Source organism: Pteropus vampyrus, unplaced genomic scaffold (assembly GCF_000151845.1).
Source record: "Pteropus vampyrus isolate Shadow unplaced genomic scaffold, Pvam_2.0 Scaffold57, whole genome shotgun sequence".
Classification (NCBI taxonomy): domain Eukaryota; kingdom Metazoa; phylum Chordata; class Mammalia; order Chiroptera; family Pteropodidae; genus Pteropus; species Pteropus vampyrus.
In genome coordinates, this window is record NW_011888838.1 from 6923547 (window position 1) to 6946351 (window position 22805).

General features: G+C 34.1%; 1 protein-coding gene across 2 annotated transcripts in view; it reads right to left on the reverse strand.

Moving 5' to 3' along the window:
* Positions 1 to 22805, reverse strand: part of LOC105292443 (transmembrane protease serine 11A) — a 57010-nt gene that overhangs the window by 11283 nt on the left and 22922 nt on the right. The window contains exons 3-7 of one of the 2 annotated variants that reach the window (XM_011360657.1): positions 21151 to 21269; positions 9019 to 9086; positions 6914 to 7074; positions 3278 to 3316; positions 1276 to 1447 (exon numbers count right to left, since the gene is read on the reverse strand). In XM_011360657.1, coding sequence (XP_011358959.1) covers positions 1276 to 1447; positions 3278 to 3316; positions 6914 to 7074; positions 9019 to 9086; positions 21151 to 21269 — 559 coding nt within the window. The remainder of the gene's footprint in view (positions 1 to 1275; positions 1448 to 3277; positions 3317 to 6913; positions 7075 to 9018; positions 9087 to 21150; positions 21270 to 22805) is intronic. The other variant, XM_011360658.1, reaches the window with a different exon arrangement.

The window sequence follows — 22805 nt, forward strand, 5'->3', positions numbered from 1 at the left end:
TTTGCAGATGATAAACAGTAGAGGAATACCTTATATTAGAGATGTTAAGTGAAGATTATGAATAAACTTTCTAAATTTTTAACCTGGGCCCAAATTAATAACATGCAATTTAATGGTGATAAATATAAAACAGTAATTTAGATCTTCAGATAATTGTAAACATTCAAAGATGTGACACCTGCTCTGAAAACCATCCCTATTAAAAGGATCTGGGAATTTTGTTGATTATTAGTTTAAAAAACTAATCATGTACTGAGGTCTCTGAAAGTATTAATTCAATATTAGACTGCAATAATATCAAATAATTCTCAGAGTAGGAAAGGCCATAAAAAGTCATTTAGTTCTCTCACTGATCCAATGCTTGAAAGGTAGACTTGCCATGAGGAAGATATATTCTTGTGTTCAACTTCATCATCTCCTAGCATTGTGACCTTGGGCAAGTTACTTAACTTTTCTCACTTCCCTCAGTGAAAAGAGGCCTACCAAGCAAGTAGGTGAAAGAATGATATGAACCAAATCTTAAGCACCTAACCAAATATTTGTAGCATACCGGAGCTTAATATATGGGAGTAGTTGTTATAAGAATACTCTCAAGTGAGGATTGTCTGTGCTTGAACCCTTCTGCAGATGAAGACTTCTTTGCTTTAGAGTCCCTTTCTTCACCTTGGAATCCCTTTCATCTTTGTGCAGCTCTATTGAGAAGTTCTTTGATCCCTTAATTCTCTTCAGATATATGAATATAACTATGTACCGTCTCTACCGGAGCTTTTTCAGGATAAAATTTTTGTCTCCTAGGACAGTGTTTCTCAAGCTCTAATGTATACACAAAGAACCTGGAGTGCCTGATTAAATGCAGCTCCTGATTCTGTAGGCTGGAAATAGGGCTTGATATTCTTGCATTTCAAACCAATTCCCTGATAATATGAATACTGCTGGTCTTTGAGTGGCAAGACTGTATGTTTAAGAAATGAATCATTATGTATGTTATTAGTCAATATTTTGTGTTAGAATGACTTCTGCTTCCTTACACAATTTTTTTTTACTTAGAACTCTGAGGACTCAATCAGTGAATACTAGGATAATCACTACTGTCCCTACTAACTTTCCAAATGAAAATAAGTATGCAGATGTAACATTGTTTTAGTAAAGAATCTGAAAGAAGTTTTTTCATCTTATTTCAGTAATATTTGAGGTCATTGACAATAACTCAGAACATAATAAAACTCAGAGATTTTTTTAGCAGTAGTGGGGTCCAACTTAAGTTCAATAACTTACTTCTTAAAGCAGTGCGCTGCAGTGACAAGCCACGTATTACTAATTAAAGTGGCTCCACACTGATGTATGTTATTACTCTGAAGGGACGCTTGCCAAGGCCAGGCAGCCTTGGCTGCAATATCTCCGGACATTATTCTGTTGACTATTAACGGAACAACTCGTTTACCACAACCTGAAAGAGATAAGATTATTAAGTATAAAAAAATGTCTCTGTAATCTTTGATGCGAAGAACCTAATAGGGTACTGCAATTCAATATTTGCATCTATCATTATATAAAGATGTAAAATAGTAATATCTATCCTCTGTATTTTTTGATATGTTGAAGTTTTGTGCACTCCCTATAGATGTGGAATATATTACGCACTAAAGCTGCATTAAACTGCAAAGGATTGACACACTATGAAGTGTGTATCCTAAGGACTTGTGAAGTCAATTATCTAGATATCCTAGGAGCTCCTACTAAAATCATTTCCTAGTTTTTAGGAGATCCCAGTGTTACTTTGACATGTAGTTCTCACCTGAAGACCTGACCAGACAAGTAATTCCCTGTCAGAACAACTTCTTCCATATATTTTTCTGAGTGTCCAGTTCCTAAGGTGTTCATGGGTTAATATATCATGACCAATTTTTCACTCTTCAGGATGTGTGGTTCCATGTTTCCATATAAACATTACATTTGCTATTGCTGGGAATAAATATGTACTCTGTTATGTACCTCATATCAGAGATTAATTTGCTGTTTAGGGTTCCTGCTAAGAATTAACCCTGTGTACTAATAAAGACAATATGGTAGATTCAGTTCTTATTCCAACTAATTATCAAAAAAGAAAATTCATTTTACTAGTATTGATTATATCTTAGCTGTGGCTAGTCATTTTAGTGATCTCCATCACTCTGCCATTACCCTAGTTCAGACCACCATTTTCCTCATTTAGAGGATAGCAACAGCTTCCCAGTTTAGTTTATCTCCCAGCCTCTAGTCTTGTTTCTTCAACCCATTCTCCAAAAAACAGTGATTTTTCTGATAGGTGTAAAACCCGTTATTGATTTGTCACTGTCCTTCAAATAAAGTTGAAATGCTTCAGCATAGTTCTAGTCCTTGATCTGTATTAATCATACCCCTTTCCCATATCCCTAACTCTCATTCTACGTTCCAGCCACACGAACATTTTGCAGTTACAAGAAATAACCATGTTATTTCAGAATACATTTTTACATATTGCGCTTCCTGCCCAGGACACCTATCCCACCTGTCACTTGACTCATGGCCATTCCTCTTTGCTGTCTTGGGGATCATTTTCTGACATGAAAGAATGAGGTTAGCTGACTCTGTGATTGACTCTCATAGCAGGGTGCACTTTCTCTGTCATAGCATTTATCACATTATTTTTAACATTTCTTGATTTATTTATGTCTCTTCCTGCCTTCAAACTCAATTTTAGAATAGGATCATGTCTTATTCACAATAGTATTCATTTTTTGTCTCTGGGTAGATGTTAAAAATATATTTGTTGAAAGAATGAATGAATGAATGAATGAGTAAATGAATAAAAATGTATAGTGTGGTGTATTTGTAAGACACAGCCACAATGACATAAGGTGGAGCTTCTGTCAATCATGTAGATGAAATATATTAAGTAAATTTTATAGATCAGTTACAGATAATGGGTCTATCTCCTCCCCATTTATCACTGTCTCATTTTATTTCTCAGCAGAAGGCACATTTCATAATATTTAAAAAATTATAAAAGCAAGTCCATTTATTCCAAACCAGAAATATATAATTTCTTCAAATCACCCCCAAATTTCAATCATGTAAATGTTTTTCTTGAACATGAGAAAAGGTTGTTCTCAGAAAAGTATCTCCATCTATTGCTCAATTGTTCTTTTCTTCCAAAGAAAATGTGGGACATGGGTGGGAAATTAGGAGCTACTATTTGAAGATATCATCCTTTCTGATATGGGAATTGAACTTGTTTTTACAAGCTAACTAGACTTACATGCTTGGACAGTTAGCTTCCCTGTTGATGAGCTCATTGCTGAAAAACAAAATAGAACAAAGAATGATAATTTGATATTCTCCTGGTTGGCCTCAGTGACCTGAAATTATCAGAGAGTACTGAACTGTATACGGATTCTAGGCAGTTGAGCATATACATCAGTCAGGAGAATGGCTCCCTGATATAGGATATGTGAACAATTTTTATAGAGTTATAGGCAACTTCTAATTAGGTGGATAATACCCCAAGCAGTGGATGATTAAGACACAAATAGTGAATGATTAAAACTCACAGTTTGTATTAATAAAGATAGTGGTGTTCCAATGGTGCAGGATAGTCTTTTCAGATTTTGCCTCAGGAAATAGAGAAGGTGCAGAAGGCGGAAGCAAGTAGATGGGGTCTCAAGGCTCAAACTCAGCCTCAACCAGGACAGGTCAGCTTTTATCTCTTTAAAATCTTACATAAGCCTTTCTTCAGTCAAAAAGTTTAGGAGTGAAAAAACTTTGAAAAACTCCCACATAAACTGTATTTAAAATACTTCTAAAACACAGTTTTAAATTATCAAAATGATTTTTTCTGAATAATATAATATAGTGTGTTCGTATCCCACATATGCTGAATATTGGTAAATGCCAATTACTGGACAGAAACTAAGACTAAATTATGTTAATTTCCGACGAAGTTAGGAATCTGATAAAGGAAGCATAAATATTTAAACTTAAGTTGGTAGAAGGTTGCATAAAGACTGTGATAATTTTCAAGATAAAATGGCTTACTGAAAAGAATAAGGATAAACTATTTTACTGATTTCTACCAGTGCCATGTTTCTCAGATTCATATTTTCTGCATCTAACTTCCCATTGCGCAAAATAAGAATGTCTTTCTACTCACTTGGGAAACTAGTGATGATAAACTCTGCAAAGTGGGAGTTTTGAAAATATTGAATTCAAGGATACGCCTCAAGGCATGCCCAAATGATTATATGATGAAGAATCAATTTCTCATGACAGATTCTCCATGCTTACTGTATGTAAGGAACTCAATTTTCTCTTAAATGTAGTTTTAAGGTAGTAAATTTCTTGTTTTATTTAAAAAAAACTAATTTAATATGCCTCATATTGGTAATGCACTAAGATTGAAAATAATGTAATACAATTTTTCAGTTAAAACTTCTTTAGCTTAGTTTGAGCAAAATATAAATTGCCCCTTTCCAAGAATGATACCAGGTTAAGAATAATGGTTGTAAGAATAATTGGATTTTTAAGAGTTGAATTTTTAGGGAAAATGGTTACACCTGGAGGTAACTACCCATACAGAAGTAACTAGCATTTGAAGAGTTCTAGTTTTGACCAAATATTTTTTCTTTCCACATCTAGGAGATAAAAGAAATATTAACATCCCAGTCTTAAAAGTAACCTATCTCACTTCTGAGTAGGGAGTAACGTAATTAGTATTCAGGGCTCTGCATGCTATAAGTAACATGACCAACACTGGAGCACATACCTACTGAATGTAGGCAGCAAGCTGCTCTTCCACAGCCATAGTGTTTGCAATGCAAAGATGTTGATTTTAGCTTTGCTCTGTGTTTGCAATAAAAAGATGTTGATTTTAGCTTTGCTCTGACATCTCGCATCACATGAAGGACCCACACCACACAGGTATTTGTCAAAACAAAATACAGATTTTGATAAATTATGCTAAATGTTGGGCCGCAGGGTTATTTCTAGACTAGTCTAGAATTTCAGCAGTTTTCCATTCATTGGGAGTCCTCAAAATTAAGTGTTCCTGGAGAGCAATGTTTTTGCCTTTGAGAATTGCCTTGAAGTTTCTCCTGAGGTTTCCACTAAATGGGCCTTTCCTAAGTGCTAGTAAACACTGCTCTTTTTACATTGAGAAATTTGAAAAACTTCAAGGTTCTAGCTTTTTCTACTACCAGTCAATCACTTGCATTAATGTTTTCAGGTTTCCAAAGCATATGAACAATTTATTGGATTTCTAATTGGTAAGAACCTATATGTCCTGTTGTTATACATTCTATTTTCTTGTATATCCTCATGCTATGTCTATGATTTCAAGAAGAACAAACATTGTCAATGCAATTTTAATGATGAGAAAATGGAGGCAAAGGCATGGGCCAATTACTTGGGTGGTCCTGCAGTGACTCAGTGGAGTGAGAATTAATCAGGCAACTCTCAAATCAGGTTCTTCAACAGCACATCCTGCCCTTTAATCTACTACACTGTTAAAATAAACTGCAGCTTACAAAATGAGCCTGCAAGAAACAAAAAGGCCAGGCATCCTATGACCATTTCATGCTTTATTTCTGGTTTCAGATATCTCAGGCTTTTAAATTCCCAGCAAATTAACAGGTTATTGGAAATTACATAGAACATATCACGTAACTTACCAGAATTGGCACAATTTCACAACTTTGATTCATCTGTTTCCTCACCTAACAAAGAAGGTAGCTTAAGCCCTTGATAGATTCTTCCCTCGAGTTGGGAGAGGTCCTTAGCTTTATTCCTTGAGTAGCTAACTCTTTGTCACATCAGAAAATTCCTGCCCATCCCATTTCCTCAGATTTTCACTTCCTGGTCAGGATTCATTTTGAAGAGTCAGCCAGACCCTTACAAGGGTAGGGCATCCTGTTTCACATCTGATATTAATCATTCTGATTCTATTCTGTGACTCTAAGTGTGGTGTCCATTGGAATTTGTACAGGAAATCTGCACCTATCTGCTGAAAGTCGATGCTTGTGGAAGCAACTTAATGTACAAACGTAAACAGGTTTCAGTCTAGCTGGACTCCTCAGAGTCTTTAATATGCTAATATAAAGAATGGATTTCTAAGAGATGAATATCATAGATAGAATTTCTAAAATATGTTTGACCACAGATCCTTTTTAAATAGAGCCTCTCAAGAAATTAGAGATCTAGATTTGATCTTATCTCCTTTTAATTATTAGAGTCCTTACCTTTTTTGACTTTCTTTCACATCTATAAAAGTAAATTTGCCTACTTCATGGGAATCTAAAAATCAGATGCTGCATGTAAAGGGCATAAAGAAGGGCCTCGATAAAAGTCAATTCTCTTTTTTCAGTGGAGTGATAATGATATAATGATTCCAATATTTTTTTTCTAAGTTAGTGATTTTTAAAGCATTACTTGTAAGATGGTTTAAGTGGCTCCAAAGTTGGAGCAGGCAGCCTATGACCATTGCCCCAAGTGCCCAGAGGAAAAAAAGTTAAAAATTTTATAATTTCATTATATACAGAAACTATCCATATTTTAAAAAGGCAACACATGAGTATATGGTTTTAGGAAGGTCCCACACAGAAAAGAAGTTGTTGCTAAACGCTTGGAATTTTCACTTGCTTAGTTATGGAGGTAAAAGTTGCCTTTGTTTTGGGATGAGTACTAGTCAATTTCTACAGGACAAACTACTTGACAACTAACTTCAGACATGCTTTCTTCAGAGAATAATAAAACCTTGAAATGTCACTTTTTTAACTTGAAATTTTCTTTCATTTAAATTCTTGCTAATGTTTAGAAAGGAAATATGGCATTTAAGTTTAAGATTAGACATAAAATGAACCTAATAGAGAACTTCACATCACAGAGAAAGATGCCTACTTACCATTAACTTGAACTGATGAGGCATTTATGGACGAGGCTCTTATGTTCCTTATCTTCTGAATAAAGATGCTATGGATTTTCTTCTTCCTTACTTCCCTTTGCTCAGCAGAGGGGAACTGGAATACCATGATGACATCTGCTTTTATACCCTCTTCCTCTGGACTATGAGACACAAGAGAAAGATGCTTATTCAAAGAATACATCTGGTATCATCTTACAATCTTTGTATTTTCTTCCCCCGGATTATGCTTCAGTTACTGAAAGTGTCAAGGGCTAATCTTCTCACACTGACACCCTTTTATATGTCACTCTCTGACCTAAGATCATTTTCATACGTTCCCTCTTCAAGTTTTCATAATGTTTTGAGTGCATTTTCCCCATTAATTTGAATGCTTTTTATAGCAGTTGGGTAAGACTCAGACATCAAAAATTATCACTGAAATTATAAACTCTGAAAATTGGAAGAAATTTTAGTGATCTCTTTGGCCAATCACTCATGTATCTGATACTTGAATCACTTCTACAGCATCCATGACTCTAACCCCAGCACAGTAATTAAAATAATGAGAAATTTACTTCCTTAAAGAAGAGTCTTAATTCTCTTTGGTTAGCTCTGATTTTAAGAGAGTTCTTCATTTTGATTTGAAATATGTCTCCTTATAGCATACATTCATTAAGCTTAGGTCTATCAGTTGGGACATAACATAAAACATCAATTCCCTCTTCCACATAAAATATTTGAAGACAGTGATAGTGTGGTCCCTGATATCTTCTACAGATTAAACATGTCCAGATCCTTGAACTTCTTTCATATAAACAGATTCAATTCCCTTTACCTGAGACGCCGAATTTTTATATACTCTAAAAATAGGAAAACAAAACAATTAAAGGATTTAAAAAAAATTGAAGCCTATTTATTGATCTGCCATGTCTCTTATTTTTAGATTCAAGTTCTAAAAAGCACTAAAGTCCTCATTTCCTGAATCTTTTGACCAAAAATTAAAATAAAATAAAATAATAATAATAATCAATTCCAAGGCATTTTTACATACTATGGTCCATGTAGACTCTGGATATAAAAATATCAATAATCAGAACTTTATATCAAATTGGCAAACATATTCCAAGTCATTTTCCCTCTTAAATCATAGAGAGAACATCGTTTACCAGGTGGAATTCCTCTGCACCAACACAAAAACTTACATAGTGATAATGGCTATAAATTCAAAGAAGTTCATAAGATTATGATAATGTTATGGCATATCAGAGTCTGAAAATAGAAGGTGTGAAATTTAGAAAGTTTCAGCAAATATGTGCTTTTTATTTCCTAAATGTTATAGAATTTATCTAATTTGGATAAATTATATTTAAAAAGCTTTCTGGAGGTCAGTAGTTACTCAGTAAGGATGAAAGGAACTTGGAGTAGGTCTGCCAATAGACATTAGTCTATTGGTTAAAAAAAGTGATTAATATTTCCTTCAAATAAATCTGTTTGAATATATTCATTTTCTTAAAGAAGATGAGTCATATAGGCCCAATAGGTTTGCACCTATTACATATGTGTTCTGCTACGTGCTTTCCAAATAACACAGTTGAAACCTATGAGCAATTTCTGCAACTGATATGAGTCTTGACTCTCTACCACAACAAAAAGAAAATTTATTAAAACAGAAACTTTATTTTTTTGTTTAGAATGCCTCTGTCACTAGGGCTTCACTACAGGTAAAACTTATGATCCCATAGTGTAGTCAACTTTGCCTTCTAAATATTTTTGAAATGATATGTCTGGCAAAAGAATACAACTTGGTGCCTGCAGTGACATGCTCCTGGGTTTTCCCCAGACCACAGAATCTGGTAGTTCTGGGCCTTGCAATCAGTTGATGAGGTTTGAATCCTGGTTCTGTCACTTGGAGAAACTGTCATTTGGGGAACTTTGAACATATCATTTCACTTCCTTGGGTCTTAGTTTTCTCCTTTATGAAATGGTGGCCAACCCTAGAGTGAGACTGTTGTAGAGCCCAGCCCATAGAGGCACACATTATATGAGGGTTCCAGTTTCCTTTGTCCTTTGAGGCTGTGACTTCACCTTTGCCCAAACATACATACGTCAGTCTGACTACTTGGTTCTTGACATAATGGTTGTTCAAGGCCGAATCTCTAAATATTTCATCCACCTGTTATTACAAGAGAGAAACTCTGTGTTAATAAGATATTTTATAATAAGAATACACCCCTGATTAAATGTTAAAGCAATAGAAAATTTTTTTTTAACATGAATAATATTATTTAAACCAGTGGTTCTTAACCCTCACAATGTGACAGAATCATTTGCAGGATTTTTTTTTTTTTTTTTTACTGACAGATGTTGGGCTTCCTTTCTCAGAGTTTTGGTTATAGTTGCTCCGAAGGGGACCTAGGCATTCATATTTGTAAGAATCTCCCTAGGTGATTCTAATGTGCTGGTGTAGGTATCTGGGGTAGAAGACATTTTCCTAAAATCTCATAGAAGGTAAAGCAGAAAAATTCAGAGCAGAGATGGAACCTGGAGGGAGGCCTTGAGAGGTAATGGAGAGAACTTTGGCTTAGTCCTGGGTTTGGAACCTGTCCTGCTGCTCACAAACTGGGTAACTCTGGAAAAGTACTGAACCAATATGAGCCTTAGTTTCCTGACCTATGAAACAGATATCGATATGCTACTCATAAGGTTTCAAAGATTAAACACATATAAAATGCTGGGTATATTTTGGTAGTCAACTGCTGGTTGTTCCTTAGCCTCCATCTGTGCATTGCAGGTTTCAAATTTCTCTGCAGGTCTTTGGCTTTAAGTAAAGGGAAGAGGCATGAGGGACTCAGAAGAGAGCCAACAATTTTTTAATTGTTGATTGTAGGCTCTAGGGTAAATCAAGGAGGAAGAAGGAGTGAGGCAGTGTTGCAGGGTAGATTAAAGTTGTGTTACTTAGTTAATATCACCAAGAAAGGAGAAGAAACACTACTGTTTTTGGTCTATATGCATAGTTTTAATTGTCTGTCATATAGCATCATGATGCTGTGCCTCATTACACCTAGATTTTGGCCTGCAATGTCCCCTACTGACCAGTTGGTAGCAACAGTGTCATCTGAATGCTGCCACTGCATTTCACATTTGATAGTAGATGAGCCACAGGTGCAAAAAAACATGCCCTGCATCCTTAAGGAAGGGGCAAGATGACCAACTCTCATTTTGAAAAACACAAAAGTTAAAAATAAATTGAAGGCTGTTTGGGGGATCAAAGACTTCCTTGTATTATCAGGCATTCTTGATTGCTTAACTGAGAACCAAAATATTCATGATGTTCTTTAACCCTTGCAATAACTCTGTGAAATAAGAATTTTCTTGATTTTTATTTTATTTGAAGAGGAAACTGAGACTCAGAGACATTATATGAACTTCTCTGGCATCATGTGGATAATAAATTAGGACTTAAACTTATGTCTTCCATCAGTAGGTCCATCTCTTCCCATCAATCACATAGCCTCCCTGCTAAATGTGACGTACATTTTACTTCAATTTCTTTTATAGAACACAAAGTAGTAAGTTATGAAATAACTTGTTGGCTAACTTTAAAAGATGAAGTATAAAAGTTCTTAAGATGTATATTTGGTAATAGCTGTACACTTAAGATCAAAGACAGTATTTAGAAAAAAGAGAAATCACTAGTATGCAAAATATACCTTTATTTGCATTTAAATAAAGAAAGCTTAAATGGGCTAAAGAGGTGTGGGGTTTATATGCTAGAAAAAAGCTGTTTTGGAAGATATGTTTTCTCAAGAGTGACATTGTTATAATCATTTAACTTCTTGTCACCCACAGTCAGTCCTATTACTCAGTTTTCTGGGGAAATTCAAAATAAAAGTAAAGGCAAACAAAAACAACAGGGAGAAAAGTGACAAATATTAAAAAGAAGAAAAGTAAATAGCACTTGGATTTTTAAAGAAGTTTGGTATATAATTATCCTCTGAAATTTCAACCACAATTGATTCTTTGGCTCTTTGTAACTTGTTGGCAAAGGTTTTGGATTAAGTTTTTGACTCTGGATGACATCATTCATATGGCAACATGCCTGCTGGGAAGAATATCTAAATCTAGCATCAGCTCCATCTTTGAATAGTTCAGTCGTCTGGGAAGATAGAAGCTGAAATAATAACACGAGAAGAATCTAGGTAGAAGTAACTTAATTAATCAGTCATAGAAATAAATGTTTTTTCTTTACAATTCAAATTTTAGGACCCTGCCTCATTAATTAGGTCTGGGTGAGGCCTAAGATCTTCAGATGATGGGGTAGCCTGAGGAAAACACTTTGAGAAATGCTAGGGCACAGACTAGCTAGAAGTGTTCCTACACCAAAGGAATTTAAAACAGGTGGGAAAGCCAAGCAAACACAAACATAAAGTTTATTATGAGCCTCCTTTCTAGAAAACCCTAAATCATGTTCCCTTGCAGAGTAAGACCTACCTCATCAGAAACACTCTGCCAACACTTTTGGCATTCTAAATTACCAGAAGTTTCAGAGGACACTTTTTTTTTTTTAAGCTGTGGGTTAAGTTGTTAGAAATTTGTTATTTATACTACCTAATAGAGTTAGTGACTTATGAATCTATCCTACTTCTCATCTGGGACATTTGTTGAGTTTTGTAGTTGGAGTTAGTCTTCTAACATTGAACAAAAGGCCCCATTTCTGGGTAGTACCTCTTTGATGATTTTGAAATGCTGGAATCTGCACTGAGATTAAGTTCTAAGAGGGCAATTGGAGGTCAGTTGGGTGTTTAATGAAAGAGTTAGGGAGAGGCTGTCAACTCAAACAAACAGACTCGCCCAACCATTCAGTAATCATTCCCAAATGAACTCTGTTTACACATGTCAGAAGCCTGCTTTTCACTGTCCGATGCTTCCAACTGACTCCTCTCACAGCAGTCTTCATATTCACATAGGGTGAGTTTCAGGGCTGAGAATGCAAACTTCAGATAAGTATGCTACTGAAGATAAAAAAGCAGCTTTTTCCACATCACACACCAGATGAGCTCCTGAGAATTAAAGGAACCAAAACACATCTTTAGCCCTACGTAAGGCTTAATGGATGTTGCCTTGCTATAAGGGCTGAACTCAAAGTAGAAATCGAGAATAGAGCACAATTGCATTTGAGCTTCCTGTCACAGTCAGACATCAAAGGGTGGCACCGTCTGCCACTGATCACCCCCCTACCACGCCCCATCTTCAATACCACTGCTACCTTTCAGGCTTGGTAACACTGTTTTCAGTCATGACCCTTCTTTTCCTGTGCACTTGTCCTTCTCAGGTATTCTTTTGGTCTATAGCATCCTCCCCCATTCTACTAACTCTGCTTTTCTGAATTACAGCTCTCCTTGAAGGCCTGTTTCAAATAATATCTTTTTGGGGGATTATTCCTTGAACCTGAGTAATCTTTTCTCCTCTTGTCTTAATTTTTCTTATCTCTCTTATGCCTTTTATTCCTTAATATAGTTACTTATGCAAGTATGTTATCTCTTCTACTAAACAGCAAACCCTTTATGGATGGGACAGTGATTCATCTTTTCACACTCTACAGTATGTAAGAATGCAGTACTTTTTTTCATTTAATGAATTAATAAAAGAAAGGGAGAATTTATCAGAAAACTTTGCATTTACCAGGATATTTTGATAAGAGTTTTTAATGAGCTGTACATTAGATTGACATCAATGCTCCTGAAGAAAAAAGAAAATTGACCATGATTATATGAAAGGAATTTTTTCTCTCTGTTAACATTTTCAGGTAATTTGATTCTTTGTGGGAAGCTCCTCTGTGATGAGACTACATTAATTATAACAGAGGAATAGTTATCACTGCGTTCTGCCACCTGTGCACCAAGTACAAACTCCACTGTATTCGCACTCATTTACTTTTCATAACAACCCTCTAAGGTGAATACTATTATTATTGGCATTATATAGATAAGGAAATGACTTGCTTAAGATGATAAAGCAGTGAACCGGCTGACCTCAGAGTGAAGATGCAGGTGGGTTCTCGCTGAGAGCTCCTACCCACGAATGTGTAATAAGCAGCATGTAAAGAGACCAGAAATTGTTATACCTCTCTCTAATGGCAGTCTGTTTTCTTTGTCTCCAAAAATAATCTTGACAGTTCTATTGCAATACTTTGAAGTTATTATTGTGTTTATTTAAAACTCTGGATTTTTGGCAGAACCCAAGATTCCATAAGTAAACTGTGAATCTTTATCTTAAGCCTATACAGAGCATGACCAACTTGAGTGCCAGTGGGGCTCACAGGATTTTGAGGCTTGTTGGCCTTCAGGGAATTAAGTCACTTTATTTTCACAAAATTCCTCTTTATAACTCCCATAGCTTTGAACCCAGTGTTGTGTCTGTTGGAGAAGGCGGCTGGATCTGGTGTCATTCAGGGGTCTGTGGGTGTGTGGGTGGAGTGTCATGAAAGTATAACTTTTGGATTACTCTAAACCAGGAAGTAATGATATCATCCAGTGGGTTGTGATGTTATATGATGTTATCAAAGTTATTTATTTGATTGCAATAGTTCTTCCTCATTAGTTTTGTGTGTGTGTGTGTGTGTGTGTGTGTGTGTGTGTGATGTCAGAAGGAAGCAGACATCTGTGACTAATCATATATAGCAAGTAGCAAGATATTGGATAACTTTACTCCAAATTGATTTATATTCTTGAGCTCGACAGGCAAAATAAATTCATAGAATTAAAACATTTGCAATGAAGGGTGATAAAGACTGAATACTAACTTTTAGTATACTACAAAAGCCTAGATCTCTGAATTATCTTTTTAAAAGAGGAAAATAAGTAATTTGTATTTGTTTAAAATTGTACTGAAGATATTTAAACTAGAATGTCCAAAGCAAGGGAAGGTCATTATCTGGAAGGTTCCTGTCCTCTCTAGGTGTGTCATCTTTGAAATTTCTAAATTTCATTACTCATCAAACAGAGAGAGGAGAATCATTTTTCTTAGACTCTCTTATAGTGCCTGAATGATAAATAATAATCTAAGTAGATTATTCAGTAGAATGAAGATTGCTATGTTTAAAACTTTATCAGGAAGTTTAGAGATGGCTAATATTGCTTCCTTTCTCAAAAATACTTCCCTCTGAAAACACCCATCCATATCTCTCCTTCAATCATAGATTGTTTATGCTGGACATCCATATGCAAATATGTCCATCAGCCTTCTTTCTTTCTCTATTATAGTTGCTTTGACTGTTGTCTTTCTCCTCAAAACTGACACAAAAGAGATTGTAAGCCAAAAACAGTAATAAGAGACAAAGAATAATGATAAAGGAGTCAATTCATTAAGATGCAACCATCATAAATATATATGCACCCAATCTCAGAGCACCTAAATTAAGTAAATACAAACAGATCTGAAGGGATAAACAGACAACAATAAAAAAAAAGTAGAGGATTTCAATACCCCACTTTCAACAATAGGTTATAGATTATCCAGCAAGAAAATCAACAAAGAAACATTTGGCTATACTTTAGACCAATGGACCTAATAGACCTATACAGATGGAAACGCTATATACCAAAACCTATGGGATGCTGCAAAAGCAGTTCTAAAAAGGAAGTTCATAGTGATAAATGCCTACATTAAGAAACAAAAAATATCTTAAATAAACAACCTAATTTCACACCTCAAGGAACAAGAAAAAGAAGAGCAAACTAAGCTCAAAATTAGCCGAAGGAAGAAAATAAAAAGGTTAGAGCAAAAACAATTCATATAGACATTCAAAAAGTAACATGAAAAGATCAAGAAAACTAAGAGCTAATTTTTGAAAAGGAAAACAAAATAGATAAACCTTTAGCTAGTCTTAAAAAAAAGAGAGAAAACTTAAATAAAATAAAAAAATAAGAGAGGAGACACTGCAACAGATACTTAGGAAACATAAAGGATCACAAAAGACTGTTATAAGCAATTATATACCAGCAAATTAGATAACCTAGAAGAAATCAATAAATTTCTGGAAACATACAACCTACTAAAACTGAATCATGAAGAAACAGAAAATCCGAACAGACCAATAATGAGTAAGGATATTGAATCATTAATCATAAACCTCCCTACATAGAAAAGCCCAGACATTTGTTTGAATTCTACCAAACATTTAAAGAAGAATAACACCAATCCTTCTAAAACTCTGCCAAAAAAGTGAAAAAGGAACACTCCAAAATTCATTTTATAAGGCCAACGTTACCCCAATACCAAAGTTAGATAAAGACACTATAAGAAAATAAAACTGTAGGCCGGTATCTCTGATGGATATTGATGCAAAAATTCTCAACAAAATATTAGCAAATCAAATTCAATAGTACTTTAAAAGGATCATAAAGCATGATCAAGTGGGATTTATTCCTGGATACAAGGATGATTCAACATATGTAAATAAAAAATGTTGTATGTATGTTAATAGAATGAAAGGTAAAATCATATAATCATCTCAATAGATGCAGAAAAAAACATCTGTTTCAACAAAATACATCTTTTGATGATAAAAATGCTCAACAAATTGCAAAACAGAAGGAACATATCTCAATATATTAAAGGCCACATATGACAATCCCATGGCTTTCATCATATTCAACAGTAAAAGGTTGAAAGTTTTCCCTCTAAGATCAGTAATAAGACAACAGTGCCCACTCCAACTACCCCTTTTCAACATAGTACAACATAGAAAAAGAAATAAAAGGCATCCAAATCAGAAAGGAAGAAGTAAACTCGTCAATTTCAGATATATGATCTTATATATAAAAGATCCTATAAACCACCAAAAAACAAAACTAATCAATGAATTCAGTAAAGCTGTTAGATACAAAATCAAGATACAGAAGTCAGTTCCATTTCTATGCACTAGTAACAAAATACCTAAAAAAAAAAAAGAAATAAAGAAAACAATTTCATTCACAATAACATCGGAAATAATAAAACACTTAGAAATAAATTTAACCAAGAAGGTAAAGATCTCTACACTGAAAACTATGAGTTTAATGAAAGAAACTGAAGAAGGCAAAAACAAAAGAAAGATATCTCATGTTCATGAATTGAAATAATATTGTTATGGTGATAATCATTTTACAATAAATAAGTGTATTAAATCAACATGTTTTATACCTTAAACTTATACAATGTTATATGTCAATTGTATCTCAATAAAGCTGGAAAAAATGATACAGGGAAGTGAAGAAAATAAGGATGAGGACATCTTCATATATATAATAAGTAAACAATGTGTTTCTTAAGCAAAAGTGATATAATATAGAATATGAGATTTATTATCTTTATGGATTTTAAATATTAAATGAGAGAATAATTGATATAGAACTAAGTTTTCTATCTTAACTGAGTTCCTTCTTCAAAAATAGAACAATTTAGTGGAAAGAGCATATGTTCTAGTTACCTATATGACTTCAAATCTCTCCTACATTATTTACTAGTTGTGAACTTTAACTTCAGAGGCTGAGTTCTCTTATCTATAAAATGTGGATAATAATGCCTCCTTAGCAGTGTTATATTGAAGATTAGAAGTGAAACATACAATTAGCTTTCTTTTTCAGGATTCAGACATTTATGGTAGAGGTAGTATTATACATCTTCTTCTAGTCACACGTAATCTTCAAGTACAAAATAAATGTAAGTCTGAGCTCTCAAGTTAGGACTCAGCCACACTCTACATTTAATTTTTCTAACCCCTGAACATGAATTTTCTCAATAATATCTTTCTTATATTTTTCTCAAAGCTTCCAAATCCAATCTGATTTCCCTAGGCACGGGGCCATAGCCCTATACCAAGCATTAAGCATCTTTTAGTTCTCTTACCTTATGCAACTCAAAGCTTTAAATAATGTAATACCTTTATTAAGCATAAGTTTACCTTGACCCAGTAGCTTTTTTCTCTGTAGAACTTCCTGCTTCAGTGTTCACCAGAGCCAAATCTCACTTTTGTCTTCTAATTCATTTAGAGAGTGTTCCTAACTACATTCATCTCCTTGCATTGCTTTCTGTTTCTAAGTTTTTTGTCTTTACAACTCTAGACACATAGTCTCAAGGGTATTTCAAGAATAATTTCAGGCCCTGCTTTTGGTGTTTCTGGGTACAAAAAAGATAAAATTTAGAACTGCCTTGGGCATAGGAGCAACAACCAAAAAACCATAGGCGCGTCTTTTGGGAGAGGACAACCCTAAGAAAATTCTCAACTGTTGCCATTGTTAGTGCAGATGACAGTCACTGGTCCAATGTTAATAGTATAAATAAAAGAGACTAATGTACTAGGGGTAATCACTTGATCTCTGGTATTTCATGGGATTGTAGATGGGAAGTAAAATCACATAGATGATCTTATAGATGACAGAAATTTATTAAGAACATATAATTTCAAAGCCTAACTATGTCATTTATTAGCCATATGATCTTGAGTAAATTAATTTTTATGTACTTTGAATTTTTTATCTATAAGTTGCAATAGTAACTGTTCCTACCTCATAAGGCTGTTTTTGAGGATTAACTAACAATATGTACAATATGTTTAGTGTGGTGCTTGGTATTCAATACATGTTAGCTATTGTTATTGTTATGATATTACAAATTTATGACTTTCACATTTGTAATGAGCTTATAATTTAGAAATATTTCTTGATGTTTCTGAAATATGTCTCCAAATGAAATACTTCCTCAGTCAGTGATTCTATTTAAATTTATAATAATAATGAAAGTGACCTGCCTATTTGGGAATATCATGAATTACTGGATCTGGTTTTCTGGAATCTTCTTTGACGACTAATGTGAAAGATGAGATATGTTTGTGTCACTGTCTCGGCACTGGGATGGGTTTTAGCAGGATTTGAGCATGAATTCATTTTACTTTTGTACCTTCATTTGTATTCAAATCAGTAAATCCTAAATTATGAAGAAGAACAGGACTTGCAACCTGTTTTTCTTGGCTGTCTAGTTAGCACCCACATAGGACAGAGAGAAGAATCTGATTTTATTCATTGGAATTTAGCAAAAATAAACAAGAGAGGCTCAGAGAATGAAGCATGAACCTTTCCTGCAATTCTTCTAAAGGTAATTTAGTGGGGAGTAGAGGGAAAGGAACATCTATCTTATTTAAATGGACTAAAATAATACAAAGCCTTTCCCGACCATGGGAACCTTAGTCGATCTTCCTTTGCTTTGAAGTTTTTCTGTACTTATTGTCCTCAACATACAATTTTATCCTTAATTATATCATATCGTAATTTTTAATCTCATGTGTATTACTCTCATCCCTCCAAAGAGATTGGGAGAAGTTGGAGGGGGACAGATCATGTTTCATTTTCCTCAAGACTCAGGTGCCAAGAAATGTAAAGAGCTGAATAATCACACCATATACTGGGAAGACAGGTTGTTTAGTTAAATTAGGAAAACTGGCTCACTATATAGAGAATAACACGTGGGTCTTTCCCTAACATTACGTTCAAAGTTGGACTCCAGATACATTAAAGACTTCAAGTAAAAGGTAAAACTATAAAGTTAATAGAAAACAATATAGTAGAATATTTTACTATGGACTTGGACTTCCTTCTTTAAAAACACGACCATAGAGCAAAGAAACTTGATGAATATATTATTTCAAAATGAGGAATTTTTGTTTCATGAAGGACATGGTTCAAATTAATAGAAGACAAAATGAATAAGTACAATCTCTACAACAAACTGTTCATATCTAGAAAATATAAGGAACTCCTGCAAAGCAGTACTAATAAAACAAAACAACCCTAACAGAAAAACGGGCAAAGGATAGATACAGGCAATTTATAGACATGAAAGCTCAAAAGGCTAACAAGTGTAGATAATGATACACGAACTCATTAGTAATTAGAAAAATGCAAATTAAATCATGAAGAAGATACAACAGAATGACTGGAATAAATTAAAAAGCCAAATAATATCAGGTCTTAGCAAAGATGTGGGGACATAGGGATCCCTCAGGCAATGCAGATGGGAGTGCACATTGATTCAGCCATTCTGAAGGTCAGTCCAGCACCAGTTAGTCAAATTAAGTGTATGCACACCCAATGACCCAGTAATTCTGTTTCCAGGAGAACTTGCATGGATTCCTAAGGGGATAAGTAGAAGGCTGCTTAGTGCAGCATTTCTTAGAATAATGAGCAAGAGGTAAAACATGGTAGGTATACACTATGAGTCATCATGTAGCAGTTAAGAGCAATTAATTAGATGTGCATTTAGCAATGAAAATTTTAACAGATCTGAGTAAAAAAAGTATAAAGCAAAAAATGATTCAATGATTGAATATTTGTTTCTCCTCAAACTCACATGTTGAAATCCTAACCCCCAATGTCATGGTATTAGGAGGTCGAGTTTTTGGGAGGTGATTAGGTCATGAATGGGATTGATGCCTTTATAAAAGAGACTCAGAGAGCTCCTTAGCTCCTTGCTCTCCACCATGTGAGGCTACACCAAGAAGTCTGTGGTCTGCAACACAAAAGGGTGCTCTCTCCAGAGCCTGGTAGCCTTATCTCAGACTTCCAGCCTCCAGAACGATGAGAAATAAATTTCTGTTGTTTATAACACATAGAATAGAATTTATAACACACAGAATAATTAAAAGCATGTTCACACTAAACAACAAAATATATTTTTGCAAAATGAATACAAGCAGAATACAGATGAAATATAGAATGGTAGCTACAGGGGGAGATAAACTGGAATGTGTTACGAAAATAAAGAATAAATATTAATAATTAGAAAAGAGCCTTGCATGTATTATGATGATAATATATCATTACCTAACGTAGCCTTTGCATCTGAGGTTCTTTCATTCCTAGAAATGCATGTTTTACTGAAACTTAAAAGTCCACTTTTAAACACAGTTTCTGCTATGGATGCACTTTAGCATTTCTTTCATTTCCTTTTAAAAGACCTATTGCATTCCTGTCCATTCACTTCGGTAAAGACAATGTCTTAGCCTAAAACAACAACAATAACAACAAGCAGAAAACATAAAACAGATTTTAAACTCCCAGTAAATTATAACATTTTCTATTATTCGAAAAACTTGTATATCTTTTTAACTAAGACATAATAATTTTTTAATTGAGATTATATTAAGTCACTCAGGATTAGATGAATAAAGGAAATATTGGGGTATATATCTAGATTTTATCAAACATTTCTCAAGAAATGATTGCAAATTCTATTTTCTTCTTTGAATATAAATGAGTGTAAGGATGTATATCAATCTATAAATGTGAATTATTGATTCTGGGGGATAAGACCTCAAGATAGAAAAAGGGTGCATGATTTAATGAAAATTGAAAATATATATTATAAACTCTATCTCCATATTTATTATTATAAGTATGTTGTAATTGAGTATGCCTAGGACAAAGATCAGATGTGATATGGAAAAATAAAAATTGATTTGAGGGAGAAAATAAATGTTTTTTGGGGAAAAAAGTTTCTTTGACTAAAATAAACTAATAAACCTGTCATTTTCACCCCTTTAAAATAACTGTGCTTCTGTATTTTCATATAAGAAAAGTTAACTTGAACTTATTATTTGAAATAGAGTTCACAGGTATCTTGAGCAGAATTGTTAGACAGCTGAGTTTACTTCTTTTCCTTTGTGTGCAATCCTTTATTTTAGTTTTAAAAAAATTGTTAGCATTTCATTTAAATGGGTATTTTAACTTTGTTACTGTGTTTGCAAGATAAAACATTTATAATTGTCTTTCCTTTTCTCGTATATTTAAAAATATTTTAAATTTTAAACTATGGTCTTTCAAAGAAAGCATGTGATCTTACAAATAACCACTTCTGGTGTGGTTAAGCTTTTTCCATTTGGGTAATATTGTGGTGGAATAGAGGGAGCGAAGGGCTAGGATACCTTGAGCTCAGTTCTCTCACCTTTAAATGAAGTGGTTGAGTTAGAAAGAGTGGTTTATCAGAATCACCTGTTAGGCATGTTGATTGCCTTGCTCCCCTATCCTCACCTCTCTATCCCATCAGACATTGATTCTGTAAGTATGGAAGGAGAGCTAGGAATCTGCGAGATCATTCTGATGTAGGTGGTCTGAAAATCATGTTTTGAAAATATTAAAGAAATGATCCATAAAATTCTTTCTACCTATATTATTCTATGATAGAAAGAATTTTATCTGACTTACCAAGTTTTCGCTCATCTCTCGTAGGTCCTCAAGTTGGTATGTACTATTTTGTCCAGAATTACTATTGATTCGCACATCTGAAATTTTAAAGGTGCCATGATAATACTCTATATTCTGGCCTGTGATGAAAAGAGAAAGTAGTAAATTAAGTGCTTTGGGCATAGATTTTAGGATTCAACTCAAATGAGGCTGTAAAGTCTCGAATATATTGCTGAGATTCTTTCTAATTTTGTTTCATAAAAAGTATATTAAAATAATGATTAACTTTTTATGTTAATAACAGTAGCTGATATTTATTGAATACGTACTAGATGCCAAATGCTGTTCTTGGCAGTTTATATGTATTAATTCTTCACTCCAGCGCTCTAAGATTAACATCACCTCCACTTCACTGGTGAAGAAAGTGAAACATAGAGGCATTAATTAATTTGCTCTATGAATACAAGTAGTAAGTGGCCCTTCAAAGTTTTAAACCCAGACATTCTGACTCTAGCACTGGAACATTTAATTACCGTATCGCCCCTTGCTGAGTATAAATGTATACCATCTTATACTCTATTGGAAGTATAGGTAAATGAACAAACACCCTTATAAATTTTGATTTGTAATGTGAGAACTAGTCACATTAAGAAATACATGAAAAGAAAGGTAGGGGAAAAAAACTGAGGTTGGAGGTGAGGTTGGAGTGTGTAACCAGAATGAATCAATCAAATCTCTGCTTGGCTATTAGGAAGAGAAGGAAAACAGAGAGCAGTGGAGATACCTGAGGAATTTGGTAATCTTAGGAGTAAAATCTGAGAGTGGAAGGGGCAGGAAAGCTACAAAGAGTTCAAGGTAGAGAATAGAGCAACCACTAAACAACCACTCTCCTTGGGGAGAATAGCTCAAGAAGGACACAATGAGGGTTTCCCAGCTATGGACCTAGGAAAGAAAAATGGATCTCAGGATGGTATATCTCCTAAGTGAGACATCTCTGGACTATGTAATGCTTTTTTTGACCCCTGATATTTATCTATATCATCTATACTTTTATCCTTTTACTCATAAAATTAGTGCAATTAAATTAATTGACCTGAGAATCTTTTGCCATTGACATAAACTACAGGTGGGGCCCCAGAACTATATTCTTAAGCCCTTTAAAGCTCCTAATAGAGTCTTCACTCCCTCATCAAGTCTGAGGAAGGTGACCACAAGTAAGACCATTCAAGTAAGCAATTTGGACTAGATACTTTATTACATACATCTGTGTCAGAGTGACATTGTGGAGATTTGTCAAAAATATAAACGGTTTGTACTCTGTGCAGAGAAAGATGCAATATAAAAGGAGAGAATTCTGAAATGTATTATTTGTGTAATTATAACTATACCAGGCAATACAAAAATCCCTCAATGTTGTTTTGGAAAGTGAAATTTTTTTCTCTAAAAATAAGTAACAACATTGTATCATATTTATAGTTTACTAACCATTTCAAAATTCATTATTTCATTTGACATGTGCTTTTGTTTTGCCCCTGAAATATTGGTAGACAGAAAAATGATGAGTAAAAGAGCCAATTTGCATAACTAATTTAATAACCAATTTATCATAGTTTTTCACTTGAGTATACAATGACTGATTAGAGTTATTATGATTACTTGGAAATTTCAGATAATTA